The sequence below is a fragment of the Monopterus albus genome, unplaced genomic scaffold (assembly GCF_001952655.1).
Source record: "Monopterus albus unplaced genomic scaffold, M_albus_1.0 scaffold1.1, whole genome shotgun sequence".
Taxonomy (NCBI): Eukaryota; Metazoa; Chordata; class Actinopteri; order Synbranchiformes; family Synbranchidae; genus Monopterus; species Monopterus albus.
In genome coordinates this window covers 4,611,139-4,631,644 of record NW_018127881.1, presented here as the reverse complement: position 1 = coordinate 4,631,644, position 20,506 = coordinate 4,611,139, and the positions used below count along the sequence as shown (strand labels likewise).

Genomic DNA, 20,506 nt, shown 5'->3' with positions numbered 1-20,506 from the left:
GAGCCGGGGTCTGTCGAAGGTTTCTTCCGTTAAAGGGAGTTTTTCCTCCCCCTGTCGCCAAGTGCTTGCTCAAGGGGGATTTGTTGGGTTTTCCCTATGTAATAATATTGATAACAGTAAGGTCTAGACCTTACTTTGTAAAGTGTCCTGAGATGACTTTTGTTGTGATTTGGCGCTATACAACTAAAATTTGATTTGATTTGATTTGATTTCTACTGCCTGTCAGATCTAATTAGCCACGTGTAGCTCTGTGAGTGAGCTTTTCTTACCCTTCCTTCTTCTTTCTGTTGGGGAGTGACTTGCCAGCTCTCTGTGACCCTGCCTGTGTTATAAAGCAGCCCACCATGCTGTTTTAATCATTCATCCATTTCTTCATCCATCCAGTCCTGAGAGCAAGCTGTGAACTGCCAATCCTTCCCAGTGTGCCAGGCTGCCTGAGCCTACTGATCAAGGAGCACATGCCAGAAACGAAGTGTCCAGGGACACGATCCCAGTTCTGTGACATTCCTTCAACCACCCCTCCCTAAACTGTCTGTTGCCTCTAATGCATATACGATTAGATGTTTCCCTGCATAGCACTGGGTCTGCTTCTTTGACAGCCACAGAAATACAATGCATGTTGGTGTGAAGTGTTTAGTTTGTATTCTCATACTGTAGGTCATGTTGTTAAAAAAACATGGAGAGACTGGACTGTCACAGTCTTCTCACAATAAAATCAGAACAGAAGTGATCATGAACTCGCACATCTTGACAAGTTTGTGCAGGCTGAACAGAATGGGCTGTATGTCATACTGCAATGTGATAATTTGTTAAATCTGACTTGAAACTTGATAGAGGGATCTCATTAGCAGTGTGCCACACCTTTCGAATGAGGAGAAGCAGAATTTCATGGGAGAAGGTTGCAGCTCTGAGACATCAATTTACAATGACTTGCTGTGACCAATAGCATTTTCCCCAGCTGGTGCAATTCTCCAGCTCACTCTTGGGGCTGGAGAGACTATCTTACTGACTTGCCAATAAAATGTCTGTTGCCACTGGGAAAATGCAAGAACTGTCAGTTGGATTTCACCTTATCTACCTTAAACATGCCTCTGCTGACTTCATGCTTCTTCCTTTTTTTTTTTTCTCCATTGTTTTATTTATTTATTTATTTTTACCCCACCCTCCCTCTGCACATAAATTAGTTACTGAAAACACAAACATCAAGCAGAGATTTTAAACACCTACATCAGATAAATTTAAATCTAGTAACTATGCTGAGTCAAGAGCTAAATATCTACAGGTGTAATTGTTGCCTGTCCTTAATATCAAAGAGTAAGAAAATAGTTTGATTAATTTAAACATTAAAATATTATTCAGTAACCCTTTGAGTTGATTCAGTCTCTTTACTGCCCAAGAATTTGTAAAATATCAACAGTCTTGTACATAATTGAGCATTCATGCGGTTTGGCTGGAAATCTCCATCTCTGGAGACAGGAGAGGTTGTCTGGTGAGGCAAAACTGATCAGTCACTGAGTGCTCCTCAAAATCTGGACTCCAAACAATTGTGGAAATACAGATGACAAAGCCCAGCCAAATTGCTCTCAGAGACTTTGATTGAAAGCTCATGTCAGTGAAGCTGAAGCAATCAAAAGACTTGTACGTTTCAAGTTGAAAGAGGTCATGATGAGAGCATGATGGGCCCAACATCCTGATCTATCATCCAAAGATAGATGCTTTTTTTTTATTGCTGGTGCTGCTTGCTGGTGTTCTGCACTCTGAAATATGCCTTGATGTGCAACAGTTTCTTAAGAATGAGACCATCTATTGTTGCTTCAGTGGCATTTAATTTCATTACCTGTCATATATGTTGTGTGCCTGGAGCACTGTAGTGACAGAAATGTAATATGAAGAAGCAGAATATTTACTTGCAAATGTTTGTAGGTTAAGGCAAACTGAACATGATGACATGCCACAGTCGCACGTTTCTCAGGGAATCTAAATAGTAATTGAGAAGCTGCCTGATGGCTTGTAATGATGCCAAAATGCCAATTAGCACAAGCACCCAGCACCTGTCTACTTCACAGGAAAACATAACACTGGCTAAAAATACTCCAATACCACTAGCTAACATTGGCTGTGGTACAGTGCATATAAACAGTGTACATACTGTATGTCTACAGTAACTTTAATAATGTAAAAGCTGCTTTTAGTTTTTTTTATCAAATGACTGTGTAATGTGAAAATGGTTCTTGTATAGTCACGAACTTACAGAAAATTATCAGCAACTTGCTTCTGAGTATGAAAAGGATGGGAATCATGCTGTGGCCTTCACAGCAATCAGATCTCAACCCAATAATTACTGACACATACTGTATATTAAACACTTAAAATGTCCTTGTGTCTGATTACAACTACACCTTTAGTGTCTTATAAACTATTTATTAAATGTTTATTTCCTGCTCATTTAGTCAGTTCTAAATACATGTAGGGGTACTTTAACTGTTTCCAACTTAAATTTATCCAGGGGACAAACATCCAAATAAATGTGAATGTTGCTCCATGTCAACTTAATGTGTAAATAGGCACCTGTTTGCTAACGTGTTCAGCATATCAACCTTATATGGCCTTAAATAAGCAACGAGTAAATAAGATTTTTTTTTTAACAGCCTAGACCCTAAAATGACTGAATGTCGTAATACTTTTAATGAACACCAATAAGTTAAGCTTAAAAGAGCATTTAAACAATATTTTGTATTTCTACCACCTTGTGACTCTGGGAACCAGATCAGCAGGTACCCGGACTAATCATCACAGCTGAGCAGAGCTGAGCAGTCGTTTTCTTTTTCTCTCCAAGACCCACTGGATCACCCACATTAACCCCAGCACAGCTCTCAACTACAGGCACAGTTTAATAATTAAGGAACTCCAAGATCATCAATAATTGAGTTGTCATTCATTAAACAGCAAAAGCAAGAAAAAAAAAACAACAGCGACAGAGTCAGTAAAGCTCTTTTTGGCTAGAGATTGGACTAAGCAAGTTTATGATTTACAGTGTGGGGGCTTGCAGACAGGTTCTACATGAGGACAACCGATGTGTGGTAGAGATAATTGGGCCGGTGAAAACTGTCATCCTGGCCCAATGAAGATAACCAGCTTTTAGTTTGACAGCTCACTTAGAGGTATCCGGTTTTTACTCCTATGCATTTTATAAAAGTGTAACACATCTTACTGTCAGTTACAGCTTGAAATCGATAATGTTTGATATTTTAGTTTTTTCCCCCCCCTTTTTTTTTTTTGCTTACCAAGAATTCCATGTTGGGCAGCGGAGTGCTGCTTCTGGCATCAGGTTTGTTGTATGAAAAGATACAGTACAAGTTGCAGTGCTGTACTTGTAGCTCCCCCACCTACTCCTGATCATCATCAAGACAAATCCGGTCATGAGCCTGAATTTTTATACTTGAACTATAAAAGAATGGCTGGAGAAGCTTGTAAGTATCTGTCCATTAGTCTTGAGGGTTTCAAGCCTTTTTACTACATCTTTCATTGGCTTTTTGTGGATATTGTTAACAAATGCAGAGCTGCTGCCATCAGCACCTTGCATACTAATGAAAATCATGGGAAGAATTTTTATTATTGCACTCCAAATGTATTCACTATTAACAGCTCGCAGCCACCAATCCTATGAAAAAAAAAAGAAAATAAGTTGAGAATGAACGTATGGAAGAGAGCAGCCTTTTATACTTGAAGCTTTGCCTGCAAAGTGATACATACATTTGATGGGGATACTGGGAAGCATTGTTTTTGCTGCATTAATTAATGTGTGATGAATTCATGATGGCCAGCTTTTCAAAAGACTGTGGTTGTGTAGAGGTGGCCGCAGTCTGCACGCCATGTTTTTTCTTCACTTAAGCACTTTTTCTGCCTCATAGTCTGTTTAAAGCAAATGTTACCATATGGTTATTATCTGCAGTATCACCTATAGATGGTAAACCAGGTCAGGCGTCCTAACAAGACCATCGTAATTGTGATTTATCATTGTAATCAGGAAGACAAAGTAATTTTCCTGAGTACCACCACACATGATTTCAGTCAGACACCCTAAATCATTACAAACAGACTCGCTCACTCTTCTTATGAGATTCTCTTTTTTTTTCTATTCTCTGTGAGTGAAGCAGTGTGCGTGGTTTATGAAGTGGGTTTGGTTGGGTGTTAAATGCAATTTCATCATGACCTGCTGTTATTTAATGTTTGAACGGTATTCATCAGCAAACCCAGAATAAAGACATTCAAATTTGAAAACTTAGAAAAGTCACACACAACAGGAGGTCAGTGTAATGATTCAAGAGCAATCCCGCATGTCCAGTCATGTTAGCAGGGGAGCACAGTAGTTTATTGACCAACAGTGAATTCATGTAATTGCAAACTCTGCATGTAACCGTCACCACAACTTAAAAAAATGTAGTGTTTGGCTCATGACACACGTGCACCTGTATGTAAAAATGTCAGTGCAAGTTTATAGGGAGCATGCAGCAAAGCTGCTTTGAGCACAGTGTCCTGACTTTTTTCCCCATTTTATGTTTGAAGCACAGGAAGACTGTGGTATTTTGTGTTGGTTAGGAACACGACGTGTCTGCACTAAATAACAGAAAATCACACAGAATCTTAAATAAACCCTCAAATGCAGCAGCTCAATTTTTATTCCCATCTGCTGGATGGATAGATGCAAGTTAGAAATGAAAACTGGAAATGTTCAGATGTAAGCCCACACAAAAGCTGAATATGACCTCAGAACATAACCCGTCGGTGCTGATAAGACTCTAGATTCATTCAAGATTTTATGTTTAAAGTCGTGGATTAAACGATACACAAGCATCGGCCCTTTTTAAGGGGCAGTGACTATGGCGCTCTGTACAGCTTTGTTTGTCCACACTAAGAAAACACAATCTGTGGCCAAGGCAGATACCTTGCCTCTTGCTGTCACTCCATCCCCTAACGTCCAATAACATTGTCGGTTGGGTATTGGTGATATCTCGGGGCCTTTATGAGCACATTCTCTACTTGTGTTATTAAGTGGCATTTTATTGGTTTGTGAGGTTTTATCTTGGGGTATTTTTAAGCACACTGGAAGAAAGAGAGCTGCCTGAGGAATGTTTTTTCCCCCTATTTTCAATTTTAACCACGATTAATCACTTTTTTTTCCAATTGTTGTGATGTATCAGTCACCTTTATTTAAGTTTGGAGTGTCATCACATGACATGATTTAACATTTCGCTGGAAGCCGGTGGGTCTTTAGAAGCCAAAGAGTGGATTAAATTCTGTCTGGAAGATTTATCTTTAATGCAGTGCCACCACTGTTCATCTTTAAGCTTTGGTTTAATCTTTTATCTGGCCTAAAACACCCCTAAACTCTTTCCTCATTAAATATCATGGCGGACAGGTTGGCAGAGGCTTTGTGTATGTGTGTGTTTGTCGTATGCTTTTAGATGGCGGTGTGTCATGCCACTGCATATCTCAATGGACCACTCTGCTACTGTCATGTTGAGTGAGGTGTTGTCCTTTGTGCTTGTGGCTGTTTTTCATTCTGCGCTGATGTCTTACCAGTTGCATCAGTGTTTAGTGGCAGATCATTTACGCACAGCAAAGGAATCCTCCCATCTGCTGATGTTGTAGAGCAGAGCACAGGCACGTGAGGTGTAGCTGGACTTTTGCTGGATTTGTTTTGATGTGCAGTAGAAATACTGAAAGCATTTCAAGTCTGTCTTGTACTTCAGAAAATAAAATAAGGCAGTGGCTCCTGTGAAGGTCGACATGATATTGACCACTGGAGGAGCCCCCCCACAGCACAAGCGTTAACACCAACCTTTGAATGAAACCATCATTTATCTCACTGGGAGGTCGGGGTGCTGCTCGCCTTTATAGCTCTTTTTTCATGGCAGATATTTGACGTGCTATAGCAGGAAAATCAAAAGTGTACTTAACACTAATGATGACTGCATAGTGACTTACTGGGGTGGCCTCTTATTAGTTCCACCTGTGCTTTTACATTTTATGACAAGTTGATATGTTTGTAGTTCAAAAGGTAATTATGGTACTAATGTTTAATGTACAGTACTAGTGTTAAAATACCCCTGAATTTATAGTAATGAAGTATATATATCCATGTGTCTTTATGGAGATGATTCTAAGTTTTCAAAACCTGATTTTTAAAATGCTTTTTTACTCACAAATCCAAAATAGTAAATAGTCCTTAAGTATCTATGTTTATTGTCAGTGAGTCTAACAATTAATGGTAGCGCTCATGATTCATTTCAGAATCAGTTTTTGTTGCATTTCTTGAAATTCGCATTACATTTACACTGACAACATAAAGAAAACAATCCATTTGTTGCAGCAGCAGGGCTGAAAAGAAAAGCCTGACCAGTAATTTTACTTGAGCCAAGCAAAACCTACCTGACCGTCAACCTAGCTTCCTGCTTTTGTGCACTCTGCTCGTGCACTCATTGCATGAGCCAAGTGTCTCCCACAAGGCCAGGCAGGCAGTTACTGCTGTTTTTATAGCTAAAGCTAGCAAGCTATGGTAGAGAAGGTACCCACATCAGCTTTGGGTCACAAATGGAGGCCATATTCGAGAAGGTTACGCCTAAAAGGAAGTTGGATGCTGCAAGAAGTAAAACCAGAATTAACGCTGGTGTGGCTTTTTAACGATGGCAACAACAGAGAAAACAAAGGGGCTTGAAAAGTGATGCCATGGTTTAGTGTTTTTTGGGGGGGCATTTGTTATTTTCCTGAAATTTGTAAATAGCCAGGCAGTACACATTGCAGTGTGTTAGGGAGGAGTGGCTTTGGAAAGAAGTCAGAACGAGCAGGTGGGATTTCTTTGGTTGTCTACTTTCAAAATTGAGCTTCCTCTTGCTGGTTTTCCTATGAATGCCATCTATACCTTGAGACTCGTGTTTGTAGTGCTGCATTGTACTGTGTGATACCGCTGTGTCTTTAATGATTACTCTACCCTGAATGATCTAAATGGGGTGGATAAAAGATGGTAGTGCATATTAGCAAAACAAACAAAAAACTACTCTTTGTTTTGTTTTTCTTTATTTGCCTTCTGGCACAGAAACAATTTTCCATATTGTTAATCTCATTTTGTGAGATGAGCCTCAGGATGAAGTTATGTGAAGTGCCATTCATTAGTTGGACATACTGCCTTATCTAACGGTGGAGAGCCCCTGAGAGTTGACAGCTGGTTCCAGGCCAATGTATGGTCTGGTTTTATGAGTTAACCCGTCAAAAATAATAATAATCTCCCCTGATATCTAAATACAATCTGAACCACCAGCCTGGAGCTATAAGTGTAAATATTTAAAGTTCAAAGTGTCAGAAGTCTCCGAGATTTGATTTTTATGTTTGAAAAGAAGAGTGTCTGTCCATATGAAGAGACACTCGTGGTGGCAGGTGATTTAAGCAAACCAAACAGGTCAAACAGGTGGCTGTTGCAGTTGGCAGAAATCTTCTTTGCCTTTTTCTTTGCTCTGTTATTGTGCAGCTGTGTATGTGATGCAGTGCAGCCCACACTCAATAACCCCCTCAGAGATTTGAATGACACGCTTCCCTTGGAGCGGCAGGAGGCAGAGCCATATCAGACTGTGATGGATGGTGTGAGGAGGCCTTCAGTGATGGATCTGTAGGATTGGACCAGGACTGACTGTGACATACTGAGCTGCCAAAAGTGATGCTGCAGTAACATCCTTTGTGGTCAGAACAGAGATACAGTATTCTCATGCTGTTGTTGCAAGGAATTTGTGTCCACATCCCTGATTACAAATAGAGATGATGCTGTCGATTCTGGGGTAATACCTTGTCTGCACTGGACTGAGAGTCTTGTTTTTGGCTCAGTGAAACAGCAGTCATCCCTCTTTTATGTCATCAATAGACTGTGTTATGTTTCCTACAAACTTTAGCTGCTTGAGTAAAGGGTCACAGAGTTTCTGCTTTTGGTACACATGGAGAGGAGAGCAGAGAGATGGAGACCCAGATAGCAGGGAATCGATTTCTCACACACTCTGTCTTAAGGTCTCTAACAGATTGGGGTGCTATGTTTAGCACAGCTGAGAAGTGCATCAAAGAACCTTGGAGCATCTTGGATATCCAATGGGGCCTGAGAAAGCTGTAGCGATGGAGTTTGCACTTTCAACATGCACCACCTCTCTTTGCATTGTGGTAGAGTGTGGATACCTGAAGTGGGCCTGACGGGACCCGTTAGTACCTGAGGGTTTGGGCCATGTTTGAACAGAACTTTAGAAAGTACAGTATGTTTGGGTTCAGGTCAGGTTTGGACACATAGGTCAAACTTTAGGCTAGACTGCTGTAACACTTTCATGATGAGGAGAGAAACACTGTACAATCTCAACTGTGTCAAGTCCGGATCAGGTTTGTGCAGCAATATGCAGCCTGATTCATGCTCTACATTGTGGTTCTACTATATTAATATTGAGATTAAAAGTGTTTTTGCCCTGAATATATTCTGCCACCAATATCGGTGTTGACCAGATTACAGTGCACAACAACAACGGTTTTCTTATATTCAGTGCCAACATTTAAACAGTTTCTGCACAAGGAAATGTTCTGTATAGAATATAAGCAGTATTTTGTAAAGCCGTGTATCAAATGACAATCTGAAAGCAATCAGGACGTCAGGGGTCATTGGTAGCGATTAACCCACGCAGAATTCTACTTTTAATTGGGTACATCTCAACATTAAGACAACTGAAAGGGCCAATATGGCATCCAAAGTTATAAACAAAACCATCCCAAGAGGTGACCATATTTTTTTTTTATTTTCTTTAAAGCATTTTAAAAGATGATATAAAAGGAAAATGGGTTTAAAGCAAATGTTTAATGGAATATTCTGCTGACTGTATTTAACCCATAACTGTAGCCTTCTTTGTCTTTTTTCTATTTCAAGAAGTGTTTGATTACATTTAAATACCTGTTTAAAGTTACAGCTTACTAAACTATATACAGACTAGAACTATGCATTTAGTTTCTAGTCCATTTACAGGACATATTTCTAAGCTGCAGTGTGCATGGTGTGAGCTGCATTATCACTGACTGCCATAAACAGAAACAACATTCCCTCAATGGCTGAAACAATAAACTACATTAAATGTTACTGTGCTGTGACAAACTGATTTATCTGTCATTATTGTTGTGGCAAATTGACTTCCTCCTTCATAGACTCGAAAAATTGAACAGCTCATTAATTGGTCTTTTAGGTTCTGCCACCAGATTAAATAAGAAGAGTTGAAAAGTTCATCGTGTTCAGCTTTTATTGCAGCACAAAGCAGAATTAAGTTGTTGAAACTTTCAAGAAGTCCCTGGAGTTTTTCCAGGATGTGGATAAGTAAGAAACGCTTTAAGTCACCCAGTGTTTTTTAGTTTGCAGGCTAATGTGTGAACAAACTTTTTTTTTTGGCAGTTTTTATTATTTCTAATCTCGGATCAAACTAAGTGCTCTGTTCAGAACAATCAGGTCATTTGCGACATCAGTTCCAGACAAAATCAAAGGAATTACCATTTGTAGAGCTAATTTGAGCATGTAAAGCAGAAGGAAAGCATAAAAATCAATATTTGGCAAGTCTCACCAGAAAACATGTGCATGCACAGACATGCACACAAACACCCACACACCCTCAGTGTGCAAGGTAACATTTCTATCCTTGTGTTATAAGGAGAAAATCACATTAAAATTTAGCTTGAAGTAAGCATGATTTTGATTACAAACAATCTGCTGTTTATTTATTTATTTTTATTAATTGTTTAGACTTTTTAAAATGTCAAATTCTCAGAGCCCAAAGTCAAAATCTTGTTTTGGCTGACAAGTTGTACAAAACCCAGTGATATACAGTTTACCATCATATAACACAAAGTACAGTAAAAATTCTGAGATTTAAGAAGCTGGACTACAGAATTTTGTTTTTTTTTGACAAACCACAACAATTAATTGATTAGTGTATCTAAATAGTTGTCTGAATTTTCTCAAATAATTGACTCTACATTCACTCTACACTGTACATGATCTGTTCTGGGTTGTAATTCAGCTGGTTGGCGTACATTTCTGCTGGAGAATACTTCAAAAATGTTGCCAGCTGTTCAGAAAGTCTGACGTGCTGCCTCATCTTTAAGGGGTCACCTCACCAGCAGGTTTAGTTCAGAGGTCCTCTTTGACTTGCTGAAGTGTTTCCAATCACCTGAATAGAGCTGAAGGAGGCAGCGGAGAAACTTTGGCTCTCCACAATGATCTGCATGATTGAGGCAGGGTGGTGTCAGTCTCTGTGGAAGACAAAGCAGGCTGCGCTCAATCTTATTGGCTTTGGCTTCTCCTCTCAATTCAATCGCATGTCAAAATATTAAAGGTCAAAACTGAGAGATGGAAATATTATGAAAAGGTCTAAAGCATGCTTGGAGATTTTATCACCGGTCTCTTGAGGCTGAACATTTGACAGTGGACAGTATGGCCACGCAGCACAGCTCTATCGGAGTAGACTGAAATTGGGCAGCATTATCTAGCCTCATGGTTTACTGGTTAACTTCAATTAACTCTTGATTTAAGGTCATAATTATGCTGTGCGTCAAACACACAGCGAAGACATCTGTGGTTTCACCTTTGTAAAAGTCTAAGAAAATAATGATATTTCCATTAATAGACAGGGCGTTTATATAATAATGCATCATTCTGAATTAAAGGCAGCTGTTCCTGTTTTGTTCAATGTTACCCAAAGCAGAGAGAACACTGGTTAAAAAAATTGCTTCTGAATTGAAATGTGGTCATTTTTATGGATTTTGAGGTGCTGACCTTTAAAAGAGCTGACTGGGTATAGTTTTTAAACCCACTGAGCCACTTGCGTTCCATGCCGACATGCAAAAATTGACAAGTAAAGATGATGACACATTTTGACTTTAAGGGAGAACCTGGCCTGATGTATAGGCCTACAACCAAGAGCGTGACGTCTTGAGCTGAGGTATGTATGTAAACTCTACTGCCTGAGGCACAATACCAGTCTAATGTTTCACCTACAGTAAGAAGCTTGTATCAAAAACAAATAGTTCTGTCATTATTTCCATCAAGAGTTTGGTTATAATTTCTGATTTTACTGAGAGATCTTTCCTTCCGTATTTTGACAAAGTTAAGTCATTTTCAAGCAAAATTCATATAATGCTAGTGCCGTATCTTGCAAACCAGAGCCAATCAAAACTTTTATAGAGCATTTTCAGTTTAGCAAAAATTCATTATTTTTTTCTGAATCATTTTGGTTGTAGACCCGTGGAATCTTTTTTTAGTTTTGTTTTGTTTTTTAAATCATTATGCAGGAATTGGTTTTCTATTCAGAAGGCTCAGCTATTTGCTGCTCCACTTACCCTGATAGTAACAAAGTGAAACTTTAATCTCCCCTCAGTGTCAACAGCAGCTGATAGCAATTAAGGAGAAAGCCTGGATTCTGAAGTGGTGCATTTGACTCAGAGTTCACCCACTTCTCTTACTGCAAATTTTAAACAACTACTCTTTATGTTTGCAGCCGCTGCACAGACAGACTTATTTTCTGACCCTAAATTGAATTAACTATGTGAATGGAATGATTATGTTTGTCTGTATTGTCTGGCCACATGCAGATGTAGAGCATGCATGAAAACAAAATATTATTGTTATTGTTTTCATTGCAGATTCTGTTACTGTAGTAAGTGGCCATTATACAGTACTATATAGTTAAACTATATAAATGTTGTCATTTCATTAAATTTAATCTGCATGAAGCTGGATCAGAAAACTGCAGCCAGTATCTCTTCCTTAGAATAGTGAGTTCAGTGCTGTTTTTGCACACTGACACATAAGTACAGCCTTTGCTGTGCTGCAACCAACACACAGAGCTCCTGCTGTGTCAGGGCGAGGAGCTTGTTGCACTGCGAGCTGTGCCATTCTGTAGCTCTCTGACACAGAGCCAAACAAGTCCACCGTTCATTAGTGCACACGCAGACCCTGAACTGTTTAGACATTGGTCTGGCAGATTTATGATTATCATGATGGTTACTGTAGTGTCTACATTTACACTTGTCTGAAGACAGCAGGCAGAGCTGCCTGCCTGTTTGTAGAATTGCCTTGGGCTATTGGCAGGTTAAAACATGTCTCCCATTTGAGCAAAATATATTCTGACTAACCAAGGAGGATCTCGGAGTCCTTGCGTCGGAGAAGTGATTTTTGATTAAAGGTGGTCTATGGAGGTTTTTTGTAAATAAATACATCTGCTGCTTAGATTCAGTGTTATGCCCTCACCATGGTGCGCTTCCCTGAGGTCTAACAAACATGTTGAATGTATTTTTGTCCACGTAAAACATTTTCAAAATTTAAAATTGGCATACATTATATCCAGATTTGCCTACTGGCAGTTTTGTTCTCTCTGCCTTTGGTGATGCTTTGCTTAGTATATTGACACTTTTCCACCCCTGCAGATCAGGTGAATAGTGGGAAACCACTTGTAAGAATATGTACTGTATTGCATCACCCCATTGTCACATGTGGTGACACTATAAAAGAAAAAAAAACACTTCACAGCATTACTGCTGTAGAGTGTAAACGCTATAGGGTACCTTAAAGGTGCATTAGGTAACTTTTTCAGCCGCTACAAGGTCTAATGAGACTCAAAACCAACTGACACGTCCTGTTCCCTAGCAAAGATGGACGCCACAGCCACCTAAAGTTAGGTGATTCCTGGCTCCACAGCAGCATTGTAGCAGCATAATGTCCAGTGATGTGATTGACAGTGAGGAGACATTGCAGAATGGGGCTAATAATACACTACCATTACACAAAGCTTGAATTATTTCTAAATTAAAATCATAACAATTCAACACAAAAGTAGAATAATGACCATGCTAAATTGCTAGTGCCACCAAACCAAATGCATTAGCTTTAGATGCTAATACATGCAGAAGGAAGAACGCCACACTAGATGGGTGTTTTTAACGCTGTTAACTGATGTTGACCCTCGTTTTTGCTATCTTCTGGTGGTGTTCATTATATTCCTTTAATCAAATGCCTGTGTCAGCTTGTGCCATGTTAAAAGTCAGCATTCTTCTAAGGTAAAATGAGATCGCCAAGTAGCAACGATACCCACCCATGTTTTCCATATGCAGCTTGATTGAAGCAGATGCCTGGCAGTTGGCCTGCACTGCAGGTTGCAAGGAGCTGTCAGGTGTCTGAATTACATGTGCAAATATAGCTAACTAGTTTGTATGGCAACATAATTTGCACAGAAAAGTACTGCACCCAAATCTCGAGTCCTAACATAATCATGATTAAGTCGCTTCTCTTCCGAGCAGGATGTTAAACAAAGCAAACAACAGTTTGAGGTGAATGTGACACAAGTCAGCCACTAAAAGGTCTTAAATGATTAAACAGAAAGGGATGCAAGATAATATTGCTGTGCCAAATTCTAATTTTCAGGGGGACTGTAGGACCTAAGGTGATCTTAGGACATTTGAAAATGTTACTGTTAAATGTCTTGATATTAATAGGGCAAAATTTGAATTCAAAATCAGGCATTTCATCAGGGTGAGATGTCAACTTGTAAAAATAGTCCACATGGGACTTGTGTATAAAATGGTACATTTAATTATTTTTGTTATGTTTTGTAATGTAAATCATTTGCGTGTGAATGTTGTCTTGATTTTTGTGACTACATAGCAAGCACACACATGTACTTCACACACCTTATGAACATACATACAATGTGCCACTGAGACATGATGCAGACTCACTTAATGTTCCATCAAATGCAGACCCATTTTTACAAAATTTGTTTCCCACTGCGGTCACAAACTCAGGTGCTAATTGCTATGAGCACAGAAAAGGTTGATAACGAAATATTCCTGTCATGGTGGAAGATTTGCACATCTCTCACAGCAAATAGCAACTTTTAATTTTCTCAGCAACTGCCATGCTGCCAGACTGGCTGGGTGTTACATAAATCTGGTATTTTTAGCACAGAACTGTACCTGTTAATATTCTCAACAATTAAACAGCTTTGCATTCAGCCGAGTCGTTATCAGTGAACATGTTGGGTGTCACAGCTGAGAACGTCACATGCTAGGCAGTGGAACACACTCGTTCACTCTTACATAGGATTTATTTTCCATTGAGTTTTCCTTCAAATGAATGTACCTCTGTTCATTTTAGATACAAGGTAAATGATAGTGTTAATGTATGATTCATGCTGTGCATACTCACAAGTTATTTCTATAGTGAGCAGACTTTTCTTATCTGTTTCCTGTTGAGATAATTAGATCATTTGGTGCGGTGCAGCCCATGTACTGTAGCTACTTTGCAGTCTTTCTCTGTGTGTCTGTATATATGATCCCTTATTTTGGAGGAAATTAGTTAAGGGAAGCAGGATATAGAATAGAGCAGTACACCTGGCAAAAGAAACTCCTTAATTAATTAATGAATTCAAGTCCTTAATTAGTAGATCAGTTTTTCATTACAATAACACAACAACACAATGACTTAAATTATAGCGCCGCAGACCCCTTGTGGTTTTAATTTCACTGAACAAGGTATTAAAATATTAAAAGTGTTTACAGGGATGCCTGTAGACCTACATAGAGAAGTATTTGCACTTATCAGTGAGCCTTTTTGTTACATTTTCTGTCTTTTATCCCCTAAGTAATCTCAGTGTGTAGTATGTTATGCATTTTTAGGCAATCTTTTAAAAGGAAGTCCATTCCCTGATTACTTATGTTCCATTACTATGTTTTCCATTTCATGATTGCACTTGCTCCCATGCTAAGGCTCACTTAGGGAATCATGTTAAGGTCCTGGTACTGAAGTGAAGTGAAGTGAAGTACCTCAGCGACTCTGGCCTTTACCCTTCAAGAATGCATTTCAAACTAAACTCAGACAAGTATGGATGAGGCTGCTGTAGATGAGACCACAAACAAACGCCATGTACCAAACAAAGAGGAAAAACATGCCTCTTTCTTTTTTAATTTTCACCAAAATGAAGACAAGCTGTGTCTCTTAACAGCAATGCTTTAGCGGTTAGTTAACAAAAATGTCAACATACGTTACCATTTTATACAAGCAGATAATTAATGTGTGATGTTGGATGTTAATCAAACACCAACTTTGGAAAGCTGGTGCCAACTTTAGAAAAAGACATCAAAAGATTTCATACATATGGCTATTACACCACCTTCCACTATGTATTTTATTTGTCTTTCCAGTTGTTTTTTCCAGATGTGCTTCCATTTCATTTTGTGCATGGCATCACCAACTAAACTAAACAACTGACCATTTCTAGTTTGCATTTGGTTTGCTTTAAGTATGTGTAGCGTTGCCACTTTTTTAGTGTGAACACTTTAACAAGTCCTCCAACCTAAATAACCATATCGGTTGCTTGCTCCTCTGATACGGCCCATAGGAGCTTCTCCTTATTGGACCTCTGTTGTCATGGTTACTATGATAAAGACACAGTTAAGGTTATGGTTGATTAAAAGGACCAACAATGTCTGCTAAAAGGAAACAAACAGCACTGCCTGTTTTAAGTCCTGTGTTTTCTAGATCCACCCAACCTGACCTCCTCCATCTGTGGACTTGGTCTTTATACTACACTGCCTGATTTTCTCCTTGTTCCCATCATAATTAGTGCGGCAGCTGCAGGTCACCTAACAATAAAACTTAACTACAGGTCATAATAAATTTCTTTCAGATATGACCTCTAGTGTTGTTTTTTAGGGGAGGACGGGCACCATTACATACTAAAACCTGCTTAGAATCAGTGTGAATGGAATAGGGACAGAGCGACAGTTTCAATCCAAGGTGAAACATGGACATGCAGAGATGCACCATGAAACTAAATAAAACAAACTATTAATAGCATATAACAAAAGCATATTGCTAGTTGTGAAGGTCAAGGATGATACAGAATAAAAACACTTAAAAATAAAACTTGTTTTCATGGTAGCCATGACCTGCCCAGACTTTGACAACAGACTGCTCTGCTACATTACTGATATTCTGTTTTAGTAGATGGAGTATTACTCATTATACAACCCAAACATTTTTACTTGAATATATTCTGTGCATTCACCCATCGCTCCTCTTTGCATTTCATAAAATAAAAATCTGTTATACCTGGTTTTAAAAACCAGAAGAAAAAGGCTGTGCCTAGAATTCTAATATGTATTCTTTCTTTGCATTAACTGTAATCTGTTTGCCAGAGACACTTGAGTTTACATATTTTTACCTAAATAAATGAGCAGGGCAACAGCTTTGTTCATTTTGGGGAGGAAGTTACCTGAAGTCAGATGTTATCTGGGGTTATCTGTGTGTTTATGTCCTACAGGTCTGTTGTCTGTGATAATGATACAGTGCATATGGCAAAAAGACATCTAGAGAACAAACAGTGCTGTTTTTCATTAGGCCCATGTTTCACTGAGAGCACCTTCTCATTTTGTCCAGAAACACAAAAACATGAAGGCAGATCCTCATCAAAAAAGCGCATGATGTATTATTACCAGGAAACACCCCTGCTGTCTGTTTGGTGAATCACTGTAGCCATAGGGATGAAAAACTCCATTTTCACAAACACAGTTTACCTATTACAAAAACTGAAATGGTGCCATCTCTGAATACAGCATCCTCTGTTGAGAAACACAACAACAAACGGCAAAAAATCTCTTAACATATTATGGCCACTCACGAAGGCTTCAAGGTTTAGTTGACCTATTTATTTCTCTATATAAATTTCTTATGTAACATTTCTCTTTAACACACAGTAAAATATTTGGACCATCTTCCAAATCAGGGGGAGACACGGAAGGCTGCCATGATGCAACTCCTCGCATTTATGAAATATTACTTATACAATAGCTACTACTATGTACCCTGCAGCAGTGGAACATTCAGTTTTCAGTCTCCAAAGAAAGGCAGGTTGTTGGATGGCAGTCAGGCCTCTCTTTGAAATTCTGGTTATAATTTCTGCTTTTCTCACGTTCGTCCCATCGTCAGCGATTAGACAGAAGGAGCCAGAGAAGAACAATTAAAAGCAGTGGTGGCGTAGGTACTCAGGTTGTTTACTTAATTAAAAGTAGCAATACCACAGTGTAAAAATACCCTGTTACAAGTAAAAGTCCTGCTTTCCAATGGTTAAGCAAATGTATAAAGGTATTAGCATAAAAATATACTTAAAGTACCAAAAATAAAAGTACTCATTGTACAGAATAGCAGAGTTTATGTTAAAGTGCTGTGTATCATATTATTGGATTATAATTATTGATGTATTATTGTGTTAATGTAAATTACCTTATATGCTTGCCAGTACTAACAGTACTACATACTGGAACAATAAAATCTTATGATTATACTGTATTTTGTTTTATTAATCCAATTAAGAAAAGTAACTAGTAACTAATGTTATCAAATAAATGTAGTTAGTACAATTTTTCTCTGAAATGTATAAAGTAGCAGAAAATACTCAAAGTACAGATACTGTACCTAAAAACTGTACTTGAGTAAATATACTCACTTTCCACCTCCGATTAAAAGTCATGCTAAAAACCACAAAGCAAACCAGAAAGTTATCAAAGAGTCGGATCTAAATTTTGATAACCACGACAAGACGATTACAAAATCAGCCTAATAGCATCTTTAAAACATATCAAGGACTTGTAACAGCAGGATTTAGAGCTTCCACACTGTTACCCTCAGTAGGCTCGACTACTGTAATAGTGTCTTTACGGACTGATCTGACAGTTGCAGTTGAATGGCTCTGTACTGTATATCACAATCATCTGTAACAGCTCTGCTTTACCATCCTGAGTCAAAGCTGAACATGGAGACACAGTTTTCGGTGTTTATGCACCACATATCTGGAGCCAACCTGAGGTCTGCTCTAACTCTCATTTTGTTTAAATGAAGATTTAATGCTTTTCTGTTTGTCACTGTCTCTAATTAAATAAAATTTGGGACTGTCTATTCATATCTTGCACTGTAGCTGCAATGTAATTTGTATTCTTCTCTTTACTCCGTCTTACACTATTTTAGCCTGTTTCTATCTTCTAATTCATTTTTCTCTTTTGCAAATACTCTGTGTATTTTTATATTTGTTTCTTTTATGTCTTGGTTTAATTCTTTTATGTAAAACACTTTGAACTGCCTTGTTGTTGAAAGGTGCTGCACAAATACTTTGCCTTGTCTTTAAAGAATATAAGCTGCTTCAACATTATAATATTATCAATGTTCCTTCCTTTGCAGATACCCCAGGTGAGCTATGCCTCCACAGCTCCAGAGCTCAGTGACAACACCCGCTATGACTTCTTCTCTCGCGTGGTGCCTCCAGACACCTACCAGGCCCAGGCCATGGTGGACATTGTCAAGGCCATGCGCTGGAACTACGTCTCCACAGTGGCCTCAGAGGGGAACTATGGCGAGAGTGGTGTTGACGCTTTCATTCAGAAGTCTCGGGAGGACGGTGAGTACATGCAGCCTCATATATCATTACTTCCTGCCTAGCACCGTGGCGTGGGACAGTGTTATCCATGCAAATGTACTGTAGAAAAACAGTAAAGCTTGGAGACGTGTAAGCAACAATCAGTTACTGAGGCCAAATGCTAAATTTGATCCCAGAGTGTACAGATAGTCAGAGTTCTAACAGTTCAGTGTCAGACTTAAATATGTAACATCATGGGCTTTAAAACAAAACTGGAAGTCTGTTTGTTAGAGCTACACATTTGGTTCTGGTGTGAATGGCATTGATGTTCCATTCAGTTATACATAGAATGTGTAATGTGAATGTGTTGCTGTTGAACCCACTGAGATTTAACACCCGGCACTGCAGCCCCGCACAAAGAACAAGTTAACACCTTGTTTTAGTTTGAGCACTACTTTCACAAATTCAAAAAATGGATTCAAACCCCTCACACACTCTTCTGTTGTACCCTTCTGATACAATTGTGTAAAGATTTAATCCCAAAAACAACACAAAAGATGCCAAAACCCATACAAACAAATTCACACTGCTCATAGCCTTAAATGCAATCAGGTACTTGATGTACATGTATGGAAAAAATCTAAATGTGCACTCCAGAGTTACATGCCACATGCACTTCACAGCTACTGCACAACATGAACGTGAAGAACAGGTGGTTAAAAGATTATTCTTGTTACAGCTGTACAGTTTAAAGTGGAGGCTTTCCTGTCACATGACGACTGAAACATTTGGGCTTATTGTGTCTGGCGAAGCAGGGTGCTAGTGTCTTTATACCCATTGTTTTGATTCACTATATTGAGTGTAGACTGTATTTTTGATTGCTGTGGCTCTCATCACCCGAGCCACAAATATAAAACTGCAAGCAGCCGTTTCCAGACAAACTCAGACAAGCAAAATGAAAACTGCCTGAACAAAAACAGCACTGAGCCAAATTAAACTAGTGTTTGCTTAAGTTGAGTAGTTGGCAGGCGTTTACTGGGGAGTTCCCAGGGAGTGAGAGTTTTGGTTAACTAAGCACTAGCATAATTAAAAGGATAAGACTTTAAGGTGCCCTGGCCATGTCTGCAGTTTCACTGTGCCTTGACATAATGAGACCAGCTTGACTGTGGTTGCTCATCAATTATGTCTGTCACTCTCTGAACCCTTAATTGTCTGGACACAAGTCAGGGATACCTCAGGAATAGAAAATACAGTAAGTCCTGCTGGGTAAAACATCATATCAGGGATCATATCAGGGTTGAAAAATCAGAAAATGCATGTCTCTGCAAATTGTTTACAAGTTCGAAGGGGGTTTTGACGGAAGCTTTGTTCATGTGATTAGAACTCAGTAGAGTACACAGTATTACTTAACTTGAGGTGCAGTTATTTGCCCGTGCCACACATTAGAAAATGGAGTGTCACACATACTATTGCATAGTTTTGAATAAGGGGCTGTTAAAGTTCACATTCAGTGCAATGCTATAGACTAAAGACAATCTATAGCAGTTTTAAATGATCATCATTATAGGATGATGCATTTCCTTTATAGGTAGTGGACACAATTGAGCTCAAAGAGTATGACGTGTGAATCCATGAGGGGTATATGTTGCTTAATTTTTCTAGTTTCCAAATCATGGAATTTTTTGCTGTCTGATAAAAGGATCAGAATCATATGCACATCACTAACAAAGAAGCAATGCATGCACTCAAATTTATTACAGGAAATAAACATCATTTTGGTCCTATATGGCACGTTTAAACATTTTAATCAAGTTTAGTCAGGAGATATTCCTGTTTTACACAATAGATTGCTGATGGTCTTTTTTTGTTTGTTTTGGAGGGGGACTTTTAGCCTTTGTCATTTTATAGTGAATTGTGGAGGGGCGGAGCAGAAATGGGAGAGACAGAGAGAGATTGGGGAAGACCTCAGACAAATGTCAGCAGTCGGTCTCAATCCATCAATGACCAGTGACGTGTGGTCAGGGGAGGCAGGTGAGGCAGAGCCT

At 38.9% G+C, this 20,506-nt stretch overlaps 1 protein-coding gene across 5 annotated transcripts in view; it reads left to right on the top strand.

Moving 5' to 3' along the window:
• LOC109969434 (metabotropic glutamate receptor 4-like) overlaps positions 1 to 20,506 on the top strand; it is a 181,772-nt gene that overhangs the window by 72,882 nt on the left and 88,384 nt on the right. For all 5 annotated transcript variants that reach the window (XM_020616515.1, XM_020616440.1, XM_020616360.1 and 2 more), the window contains exon 4: positions 18,287 to 18,503. In XM_020616515.1, the coding sequence (XP_020472171.1) occupies positions 18,287 to 18,503 (217 nt within the window). The remainder of the gene's footprint in view (positions 1 to 18,286; positions 18,504 to 20,506) is intronic.